The 12193-nt window shown below is 37.4% G+C and overlaps 1 protein-coding gene across 1 annotated transcript in view; it reads right to left on the bottom strand.

Moving 5' to 3' along the window:
* LOC126481475 (U2 small nuclear ribonucleoprotein auxiliary factor 35 kDa subunit-related protein 2) overlaps positions 1–12193 on the bottom strand; it is a 55354-nt gene that overhangs the window by 42246 nt on the left and 915 nt on the right. The window contains exons 3-4 of the mRNA XM_050105253.1: positions 5787–5992; positions 3661–3756 (exon numbers count right to left, since the gene is read on the bottom strand). Coding sequence (XP_049961210.1) covers positions 3661–3756; positions 5787–5992 — 302 coding nt within the window. The remainder of the gene's footprint in view (positions 1–3660; positions 3757–5786; positions 5993–12193) is intronic.

Raw genomic sequence — 12193 nt, forward strand, 5'->3', positions numbered from 1 at the left:
CCAAATTTTGTGACTTTAGACCAACAGGAAGTACATGATAGGTTTTGATGAGTGACTTTGCATTAAAAAAATGTGATATAAATGGTCACATCTCTTGAGCACTAAAAACTTCGAAGCTAAGATTTATTATACTGACAAGGGACCATACACCTTAGTAAGTGACATAAATTTCAGCTTGATACACCTTCCTGTTCCTGAGAAAAAGGTTTTTTAAAAGTGAGATATACAGACAGAAAGGTGGAAGGACAACAAAATTGTCTGATAAGGATTCCATTTTTACCAACTGAGGTATGGAACGTGACTAAGAAGACCTTTCTAGGGAGTCCATATACAAATTTGCGTATGTGGGTACAAAGCAAGTGCCTATGAACATGTCACAGATCTGTTTGTATATCTTCCCTGCAAAGCTGTAGGTGTGAGGGATGATATGGTGTGTTGTATTTATAAATAATGAGATGGCAGGTTTGGAATTATCAAAATGATGGGAGAAGACAGCTTTAGCACTGCAATCAGTATGGCAGATATTAATGCTTCGGGATGTCGCACTGTCAGCGACAAATAAAACTCAAGATAATAATGGGATAAGAATTGTAGACAAGCCATGAAAGAAGTGGTTCTTAACATTTATGTTTGATTTAAGTTGTGGATAATTAGGTGGCGATGATTGTTGACTAAGCAAGCTAAAATGTGGTGTTAGGGTCATTAATTTTTGAAAACAAATAAAAGAAGGAAGACAGAACCACATGAATGGTTCTAGGAAGCTTCCAGGGATTAAGAAATACGCTAAGGGTCATACTGAATTTCAGGCATGAAATCCTTGCAGTTAGGCTTGAAAGTGGAGACCATCTGCAAAGTAATCACTGTGGTTGATCGCAACAGTGGTGCACCCTATATCTGCAAGGACGATCCCTGGTCAGAATCTGTTTAGAGACTATTGATGTCCTAATGATTATACATTTCTTCCTATATAAGATATCCAAGGCTTTTTTGAACACCAAGTTGCCTTCCTGAATGTTCCCTACCACTCAGATGGAGTTTTAAAACTCCCACATTTGGTGAATATTTCTTGTGTATGCTGTTCGCAGCCTAAAAAAATTGTATGGAATGTGTACGGTTGTATTTATTTCCCACTATCAGTTTTGACTGATGGGTCATTCCCAAATGGTACCTATATACAGTTGAGCTATTATCAGTATTATTTGGTTGTGTGTATAATTTTTGCTTATGTTATAAGATCTTATATGTTATTCTTCAATTATGACCTACTTTTTTTGTAATATTTGTGCATGACTGTTACAATATCAATTTACGTAATAGAGATATCGTTTGTCATTTAATTTACATCTTTGCTGGAAATCGTTTGTTTTCTGTTCTGAATTAGGCCTACCTCTCATTGAAAAAAACAAAAATTGTCAAAGGTCCTCAATAATAATTTTTTATTTCTAAGTTCTGTCTGTTTGTTTAAAATGTTAAATGGATTTTTTTCCAGACGTGTTGATTTCGATTTCCTCTAAGATGTTCATGTAACTTCTTTTTTCAGCTCTATGACAATTGGAAGACTGGCATAGATGTCTCTTGTAGAGTGTCAAACCACCCAGATAGCAGTGTGTGTTAAGGTATAGCTTCCACAATGGGGAGGTGCGCCAGCCCTAGATCGAATCCACCCAGTAGGTTAACAACAAGGGTCAGTGTGCCTGTCAGCCTAGATGTGGTTTTTAGGTGGTTTCCCCCATCCCACTAGGACCAGGCCAGTACCCAAGTCAAACCTCAGTTATATAATTTTCAAACATTTAGAACGCCTTTGCTAACTTTTAGATGAATAACACTGCATGAAGACAGATGGAGTATACACATTCTGTCCTGAGGGGAGAGGGCATAACAAGGTGGTGACAGGAAGGGAATCCAGTGAACCATTAAACTAACCATACTACATCCACTAATAGCCATGCTGACTCTGGGTCAAAGTGGAATGAAAGCACAAGAAAATGAAGATGAAGTGTAATGATTTTTGTGAAGATGCGCACTAAATGTGGAGAGGCTGCTTTCACTTAAATTTGTATGTTCTTTGTATCTTGTACATATATCTTGATTTTACGCACTCCTGGTCATATTTTTCAGCTTTCACACAGAGAATAAACTAGGAAAGAACATAATACACCAAACTACAACCTAACAAGGTTTTGCAGGAAGTATGGTGAATAAGGGGTTGAATAGGAGAGTAATGCATGGCTCATCATTAATAGAAACACAGTTGCTTTACCGTGAACACTATATTTAACCAACTACAAGACAAGACTTTTGCCCCAATTTTTCATCTGTAAAACACAAGGTTTTCTTACATTCACTGAATGTTTTTATGTCATGTAATAGTTTAATGTAAGGGATGTCTTGCATCTGTACAGGAAGCTTTTGTAGTTGAGATCACATGCAGATGTTATTTGACAATTTCGTAAGTGTGGGACTGGGTGTAGTGTTATCCTTCTGGCTAAATGTGGGGAGGGTTGTATTGAGCTGGCAGCCAATTTTGTCATGAATGCATCCATTATACCATGCTTTTTTTTAATGAACACATATCGTGTTTAAATTGCAGTTTTCCTGAATTCAGATGTGTTTGGGATTGAACTGACTTTGTAAATGGACAAAAATACTCAACAATACTATACATTTCTACAAGAAACTAATTAACTCTAATATATATATCTTCACACAGAACACTCAAAATGTGGCACAACACAACAAAAGAAACACAGCGCTCAAAAATAGTGCTAAAGCAGATACTGTTTGACAGCACCATCAATTTTCAAGATTGGCATCACATGATGGAGCATACTTTCAGCCCACATTGGTTTGATTTCTGCTGTTTCAACACTTGTGAGCTGAGAGGATAACTTATTGTTGTTATTCAGTTAGCTTAAACTGTCAAAGCAATAAGAACAGTAAATTGCAATGACTGATAATGGATGCAAATCACAACTGTGGCTCTCCTGAGAAATGTGGATCTATGATTTTGCAATTCACAGTTGGTACATGCAGGCAATATGACATTAATTTTCAGTTAATAGTGCTTCATGAAGCAGAGATCACAAAAGACTATGCAGCACGAAGAAAATTTGGTATCATGGAAATGAATGTTCATAGATGGTGTTAGATGAAAAACAGGTTAAGCTCACTAGTTCTAGATGTCAAACTTTCAGCACCCCAAATCATGGCAGGTTTTATAAATTGGAGCAGCAGGTTGTGCAGCCCATGCAAGGCACACACAGTGAAAACTTCTTGTTAGCTTGAGAAATTATCTGAATGAACGCAATAGAGATAAAGGGGAATTTTCCAAATGCTTGCATCACAGAATTTACAGAAAGTACAAGCTGGTGGATTACAATTGTGAAGAGGATGACACTTATGTTAAGATCCAGAACATCATTATCTTAGCAGCTCCTGTGGCATTCAACAAAAAAGCTATCTGCTTCATACAGCAGACCAATTTGTAATTTTGATTTGTTAAAATATGTTAAAAATAAACATTTCTAACAAAACCTCTCCAAAGAAAGGAGGTTGTCTCATAGCCTGGTAAATAGGTATTTATGGTTATAGCAAGATCAGAATATATATGAATATTTCAAAACTGAATTATTTACTTCTACTGATGGAAATATAATTTACCTGTTTACGCTGTTTTTCTTCCTTAAGTTTTCTTTCAGCCTCTTCAGCTTCACGTTCTTTTCTTTGCTGCTCTTCCCACTCCTGCCGAATAAGGAGCTAAAAAAACACTTTTAATAAGTTTGAAGTTGTTCTTGTTTTATGATAAGCTGATTATAGATACTTTGATAATAACATAAAGACTAACTGATTCATATCCAAAAGTCTACTGCTTACTACACGATGCCTCCTCTATGTCGTTATTAGCAATCTATCCTAATTCATACTGTTGCTATTCCAAACTGGATTTTCCATTGTTTAACTTTGACTATAAAGTCCACTTTTATCTTTTACTCTTATGCATTAAAGAAGCATATACGTCTATTTCATCTTGTATGCAATTCACTTATAAGCCTCTGGTCCTGCATTAGTATATTTGAGTTTGAGGACATAGTGCACAAGGACTCATTGTTCCCTCCTCATTTCCACTCCAATGATAAAATGGAAAACAACCTATTATATAAAAATATGTTCATTCCATAATATAACAAACTGCGAAATGTGTTCGCCAGCTGCGGCCCTGGGCTGGCCAATACAAACGAATGCTAGTTGCAGAGTCTCCATGCTACTTGATGCATCCATTCTCAATGGCCGCTCAGCAGTACCTACTTGCACAAAGGCCCTGGAAGGTCCAGCTAGGAACACTGAAATTTATAACATTTTTCGACAGGCAGCAGATGATACTGGACAAACTGATGTGTCCAGTTTGCACGGTGCAACTAGATGGGACTGGGAGTGGAAAAGTGAGTTACAAACTCAACAAACTCCCATGCATGAAATATTAATATTGTATGAAACAATACTTCATGACTCTTCCTTGAATCTACATTCTCAGACTTTAGCAGTAAATCTCTTCATGATGCACTATCACCTCTCCCTTGATGTGTGCCATTGGATTTTGATGGGCATCTCCATGATGCTTTTATGGTTAAAATGGCTGAGCACTATGGGACTTAACTACTTTGGTCATCAGTCCCCTAGAACTTAGAACTACTTAAACCTAACTAACCTAAGGACATCACACACATCCATGCCCGAGGCAGGATTTGAACCTGCGACCGGATGCTTTTATGTTTACGAAACAAACACATGACAAAATGTGGTCTTCTTTGTACCTTCTCTATCTCCTCTAGTTCCTCATCTCACAAACAATACTTAAGAATAGGTTAAAAAAAAGGTATTGTAAGCCAAAACTTTCATTTCTCTAGGATTAATCCACCAAAACTTTCATTTCTCTACAATTAATCCACTGAATGTCATTTTGGCAACTGAGTTTCATGTAACTAATGTTACATAATTGTCCTGCTTTAGGACACTCGAGATGCATACTCCCCAGATATTCCATGCTTATTGCTGCTTCAAATGGCTGTTCACCAATCATGCAACTGAACAATAATGAGTCCTTCTGCCTGTTTTTGCAAAATGTGTTACATTTATTTATGCAGAAGGTTAACTGGTGCTCCCTGCACTAAGTATCCTAAGTGCTATAATTTTTACGATAATTTGAATGGTTATTGAGTGTTGTTACTGTTATTCACAGTTTACTGGTTCTGTGACTATCCTGTACACATAACTATAAATAAACAGCCTAATTTGAGTTAAGTGATAACTGTGAATGGTCAAAAAAGAACAGCATTGTCATCATTCTTGTTATGAAATATTTCAAGAGTGTGTTACAATGTGCAATAGCTTCTACTCCAATCAGGGATGCAAATAATAAAAATAAAATATAATAAATAAAAAAATAAAAAAGTCACACAAATTGGTAAATGCAGTGCATTCATTTCTTCAAAATATTACACTGCATTTCAATAAGAGAAATTCCTGGATAAGAAGAAAAATGAGGAATGACATTATTGTAGGTGAATAGTGAGTGGCACACCCAGGTAAACTTAAGCATATGAAAATTGCACTATGTTTCAAGCTTTTGTTGAACTACTTTACTGCTGTAATGGAGGTGAGGGTGAGAGAGGACCTGGGAGAGGACAGGAGAGGAGATGAGAGGAGAGGAGGGATGAGGGGGAGCACAAAACCCATCTTTCATCCCGCATAAACTAGAAATTAAGATATTTGCTGGTAGATTACATTACCTCTTGCTGTTCTTTCTCTTTTTTAACTTTTGCAAGGTGTTCCTGTCTTTCCTGCCACAATTTTTGTGCCATTGCTTCATCTTCTTCCCACTTTTTGTGCCTTTCTTGTTGCAAACGGGCTTCTTCCTCTTCCTGGAATTTTTCTAGTTCTTCCTGAGACGCTTTCCATGCCTGATACCTGGGGGATTTCTCCCTTTCTTCTTGCTCTGAAATTGATTGATGGGTTGGTAATGTCAATAACAATGAAATTTAAGGCTATTTCAATGCAAAGCACACTTACTGAAGCAATTATCACTACAGCATTTTTCACTTTTTACACAAATATCATTAAATTCTCTTTTTGTTTGACGTCTGTTGTATAAAGACTATATAATTAAGGTAATCAATCAAGTTCTCTTATCAGAAAGCTAAACACGAGCATACAATTTCTGCCATGAAATGTTGGCAGTGCCCTAACAGCAAATTTTAGGTCATGTGTTGCACAGTATCATGCTTTGATCATATGCAAGACGAAACATGTTTTATTTCCTCTATGTCAAGTAACTACAGATTCAGCAACTTCACAGATTTTGCAGGATAAAATATGATAATCAGCACATAAAGGAAGGAATATTAGGGTTTAACACCCCATCAACAATGAGGTCATTACAGATCGAGCACAAGTTCAGACTCGGGAAGGATGAGGAAGTAAACCGTCCATATAACAATATATTAAGAAAAGGATATAACAATATATTAAGAGAAGGAAAGTTGGTACTTACCGAGATGCGTTTGCGAGAGAGAGAGAGAGAGAGAGAGAGAGAGAGAGAGAGAGAGAGAGTGAGTGAGTGAGTGAGTGTGTGTGTATTGCTGACGAAGTCCAATGGCCAAAAGCTTTAATTGTGAGAGTCTTTTTGTTGCACCTATCTGTGACTCAGCATCTCCGCTATATCGTGAGTAGCAACTTTCCTTCTCATAATATTGTTACATTCCATCCTGGATTTTAAACTGTCCATATACCTTCTCAAAGGAACCATCTTGGGATTTGTTAAGGAAAATCACAGAAAATCTAAATCTGGATGGCTGAACAGGAATTTGACTGTTGCCCACACGAATATGAGTCAGCTATTTCAGCAGATGAAGTCTAATAGAATGGTGAACTATTATTTTGCACATGTAAGTCTTATCCAACACATAAGCCTTGTTTGATTAGTAGAATCATAGGTCTCCTGCTTCTAGTGAAGCTTTTCTGAAATCCAAAGTTACAAAATTTTAGCTCTGTATCTTGCTATCCTAAAATCTCTGACACTTTGATTTGTTGCTGTTGTCATTTTCCACAGTTATTTTATTTTCTTATGTTCTGCTTTTCCATCTTCATTTTGTTCTAGTTTCATTCCACAAATATGGCAAAGCTTCATGTAATGGTTTGTCCCTTTGTGAATCACAAAACAGCCAATCTCTCTCTCTCTGACCACCCCTCCCTCCCTCCCTCCCCACTATAGCATCACAGGTCATACGAGGGCTATTCGGAAAGTAAGTTCCGATTGATCGCGAAGTGGAAACCACTTTGAAAATCAGATATATTTTATCGGCAACAGTTAGCTACAGCTTCCAGCCACTGCTCTACATAGTCACCACTCTGACATAGACATCTGTCATAGCATTGTACCAACTTTCCAATATCCTTGTCATAGAAGGCAGCTGCCTGTGCTTCCCCGCCAATTCTCTACGCTCAACTGTAGCTCGTTGTCTGTGCGAAAATGTTGTCTTCATAGCCAGTAGTTAATGTGAGCAGGGATGAAACACAAAGGGAGCCAATTTCGGGCTGTAGTGCGGGTGATCAAACACTTCCCATCGAAAACGCTGCAGGAGCATTTTCAATGCCCCAACGGAGAACTGTCACGAAGTAGGAACTGTATGACAGTTCTGCAATGTGGGCTGCATAACATCAGGCTAAATCTCTCATGAGGACCTCATACTTGGAGAGGGAGACACTATTTTCTACGCATCTTTATGTGCTCACCATGCGCTCAGAACTGAAAAGAGCGAAGTGATGTAATCGACAGGCATACTAGGGACACTGTCGAACACATATGCGCAAAGCTTTATTAGATTTTCACAGTGGTTTCCATTTCTTGACCGATCGGAACTTACTTTTTGAGTATCCCTCGTACATACTAGGGAACTCTCAAAGGAGACAACCTTACGACACGACCTCCTCTAAAGGTAATAAAGGAGCTGAAAAAGATATGTGCATAACATTGCAATTCAATATGAGAATGTGTAGCCAAGCAATAACCTGAAATAAGTAAAAGTAGTGTTTGATCTGTAAGAGAGAGAGAGAGAGAGAGAGAGAGAGAGAGAGAGGGGGGGGGGGGAGGGAAAAAAAAATGTGTGTCTGCTACTGTGACCTTCCGAAGGGGGGGGGGGGGGGGTTGAAGCTCGAAATTAAGACTTCTGATTTTTTTTCTGTCATTGGTGTGTACTTTCACAAATATGAATATTCACTACAAATTAAAATTTGGTACAAAAATGTTGTTCAATCTCTTGAAATAAAAAAAAGTACTTACTGTCTACTAGGTAAGAAACCTGGCATAGCACAACTATTTACTTAAAGCTGTGTTTGAGACTTTATATGCCTGGAATTTATTTTTGACTTTTAAAGCTTCTTTGTATACAACATTTGAAGTAGTATGATTGGGGACAGGAAGGAAGGGCTCATTTGCTTCATTAATACGGGTGAGTCATGTACAGTTTGCAGCATCTGGTCTTTAGTTTGCTTATTGTAGCGGCATAACATAAGCTCACCAGGAACTGTACATGTTAAAATGGTAAACTGTCAGGATTAATCAAGATTTAGGTATAAAAATTCGCTCACCTCTGCCACTTCCTGTCAAAATTTTTCTCTTCTATGGTGTTACATTTGAGAGAAGCAAATTTAAGCCTCTATGAGTGATAGGTTCTGAGAAATGAGATAAGAGATAATGCATGACACTCTCAATCAGAGTTATATTGCATCTCTTTGGGAGGAGTTTTCAAAGTGTGACTTAAAGTCTGATGTTTTCGATCTGTAGCTAGTCTCCCATCATGACATTCACTGGAGTCTTAAGACCACACAGTTTTCAGTCTTTCAGGTGTTCTGGTGTATTCAGAAAGTCTCAACTGTTTTCAAGGCATTTTTATTCGTGAACATGATATCAGAATGTAATGAGTAGGTACACAAATCACAAAGGAAACTTAGTAAATTCATTTTTCTTAGCAAAGAACATAAATAAAACACAATGAAAGAAGCAAAGCAATGTCCTAAAGTTTTAATACACAAAGTGAAATCAGTAAATCTGTATATCCTACCCAAGCAATTTCGCTGTTGGTTTGTATTTGTAAAGACAAGACTGCAGGGCTTAACTCTGTCAGTGACATAAAGTTACAAAAATACATTTTTCACTGAGTTGAAAAGACTAACAGCGCCACCTATTGGTTCTTTGGTGTAGTACAAAACTAACAGTGCCATCTACTGGTTATACGGTTTACTTTCTGATGCTTAAACATCCAAACTACTAAGCTGAACAGACAGTTTTGGATAATCAAATAAAACTATGTGGTTCCAGAGACTCTTTCAAGTCTCGAACATATATAATGTATGTATGCAAACTGAAGCGATAAATGAAAATCTGGATTCAAATCCAGGTCTCCTCCTCACTAGGCAGATGTGCTAACCGCTATGCCATCCTGACAACGGCTTTGCATGGACTACCCCTAGCATGCCTCCTCCTCATTCCAAATTCCCATTTATGCCTCAGCCCACTTTCTATTCCCACTAAACTCGAACAGCGCAGAAGAAGCTCTCCAACTATATTGGAATATCATATCATCACTGACTGAAACAGGGGATATTGCCTGAAACCAAGGAATATGTGCTTTAATCAAATGAAACTATATGATGCCAGAGATCTTTTCAAGTCTCAAACAACTATGTTGTATACATGTAGACTGAAGTAACAAATGAAAATTTGTACCACGGCCAGGGTTTGAGCCCAGGTCTTCTGCTCACTACTAGGCAGATGCGTTAATACTATGCAATCCTAGTACAGTGGCTTTGCATAACTGCACAGACTACCCTAGCTTGCCGCCTGTTCCGTCCGAAGCCCCATAAAGATAAAACTTGAAATTACAATAACCTTTTCTCTAGTTTTGGATAAATAAAGCCTATTTGTTGCTCCCCAAGCTACTGCCAAGTTACATGTGGAACGCCATAAAAATTCGTCTAGTAGTTTTGGAGATTAGCGTGTTAAACAGACAAACACGATGGTTTCACAGTTCTGTTATTAGTGCAGATTTGATGTTTTTCATTTTTATACCAAACTTTAATTTATTGTGAGTACTTCTATTTTTATGAGAATAGTAATTAAAAACAGAAAGATATTATTTTTATTAAAAAATATGATTCACTATTTGTTAATCAAGACTTCAATGTGCCAGCATTCAGAAATCATAAAATTAATTTTGTGAGTTTTTTTTTAAGTTCATAACACTGCTTTAGAAGATTTTGATGTCCAGGCACTGAGCTGTCAAGAAAATTGAATAATGCCAGCCTGTATGCTCAAAAATTGAATGTGGGACATACCCACCAACTTGCACAACAGCTGTGATACATATGGTAGAGGCTGCACAAAGTCTATAGTGCAGCAGTTATTAATATTCAACCACTGACTTCACAATTTGTGAAGGTTAATGTGTTGTCATGTTTTTGTCCTGGATATTTATCAGTAGAATGTAGCAGAGTAGTAATCGTTCATGTTAACCAAGAAACAGATTTAGTTTTTGACATTTCCTTCTCTTACTGCACTCCGCAGCTCTTAATAACCTCCTTCGCAATAGTGTCAATAGAACAGATTCAACAGATCAATTCTTGTGGTGAGGTTTACCAATGAAAGAGAAGCTGAAAATTATATGTATGCTTCTGTGTGGGCTCTAATCTCTCTGATTTTATCCTCATGGTCTCTTTGCGAGATAAACGTAGGAGGGAGCAATATACTGCTTGACTCTTCGCTGAAGTTATGTTCTCGAAACTTTAACAAAAGCCCGTACCGAGCTATTGAGCATCTCTCCTGCAGAGTCTTCCACTGGAGTTTATCTCTTTTGCATAACCTTTATGGATAAAAAATACATGAAATATGTGAGCAAAGGAGTGTGACCAAAAAACATTTATAAGATTAAATAAGTAGAATAACATAAACTTAGTTTCAAGAGGTACTCAAGGTACCCTCCGCCACACACCGTCAGGTGGCTTGCGGAGTATAGATGTACACCCAAAACTTTTAAGGGTTTTTGGTCAGATCTTTTGGCAGAATTTTACTTTCAAATTCAACAAATGATTCTCACATTGTTCTCTTTCCAATCAAAGTGGCTTTATTAAGCTTACGCTTGTCAAGTAGGCTTTGACCTTACTTAAATCACAGATTAAGCTCTCTTTGCTTTGTAGCAAATTTCTAATACAGGTATTAAACCACAGAGGGTCTTTCCCTTAACTTACAATCTTGCTCAGATCATACATCTCTAAAGCATACTGTATAATGGTTTGAAGTTCACTCTATTTGTGCACCACATCTTGATTGTAAGAGCTGAATATTTTATGCTGACTGTATAGATAGCTTGCAAGTTGTATCCTCTCTCTCTCTCTCTCTCACTCTCTCTCTTTGTAACTACTAAGCACTGAACTGACATACTCATCCAGTTACTGGTGTACTTATAGTGTAACACGGACTCTAATGCACAATGGTTGGTTGGCTGATCTGGAGGACGGGACCAAACAGCGAGGAAGCACAATGGCACTTGGCATTTTTCACATTAAGAAAGTATTACTGTAGCTGCCTTGGAGAGACTGGGATTCAAACACTGGGGCTCTGGGTTTGTATTCGGGCACTTACACAATGAATCGTGTTTACATAAATAAGACAGGAAATGAAATTTTGTACACAAACACTTTGTTATGATATCAAGGCAGGAGAACAGAATAATGACCAATAAGAAGTTTATGTACTCCACTGCAACCTACACAAAACTGGACACAAAAACAAATGAGAGCTTACAAGAACTTTAAATGCAAACAATATTGTAGTACACATTCATCAGTAAAAAGGGCTACAACATCTCAATTGAATACTTAACTGAAGAATCCCATACACAGTTGTCAATTATAGCTAGTCCTGCAGGAGAAGCATTTTGGAACATCCCATGATGAAATGAAAGGAAAACTTGGAGGTAAGATTGTAACAATCTTACTAGGACCACGGCAGGTCAAAAGATGATGATAATGAGAAGCATTCAGTGTCAATTAACTGGGGAAAAAAGGTTAGTCAGAAGAAATCATGAAATAAATAACAGTTTTCACCAGCTGTGGCTACACACAAAAAATATATATAAATAAA

The sequence above is a fragment of the Schistocerca serialis genome, chromosome 5 (genome assembly GCF_023864345.2).
Source record: "Schistocerca serialis cubense isolate TAMUIC-IGC-003099 chromosome 5, iqSchSeri2.2, whole genome shotgun sequence".
In the NCBI taxonomy this organism is placed as follows: Eukaryota; Metazoa; Arthropoda; class Insecta; order Orthoptera; family Acrididae; genus Schistocerca; species Schistocerca serialis.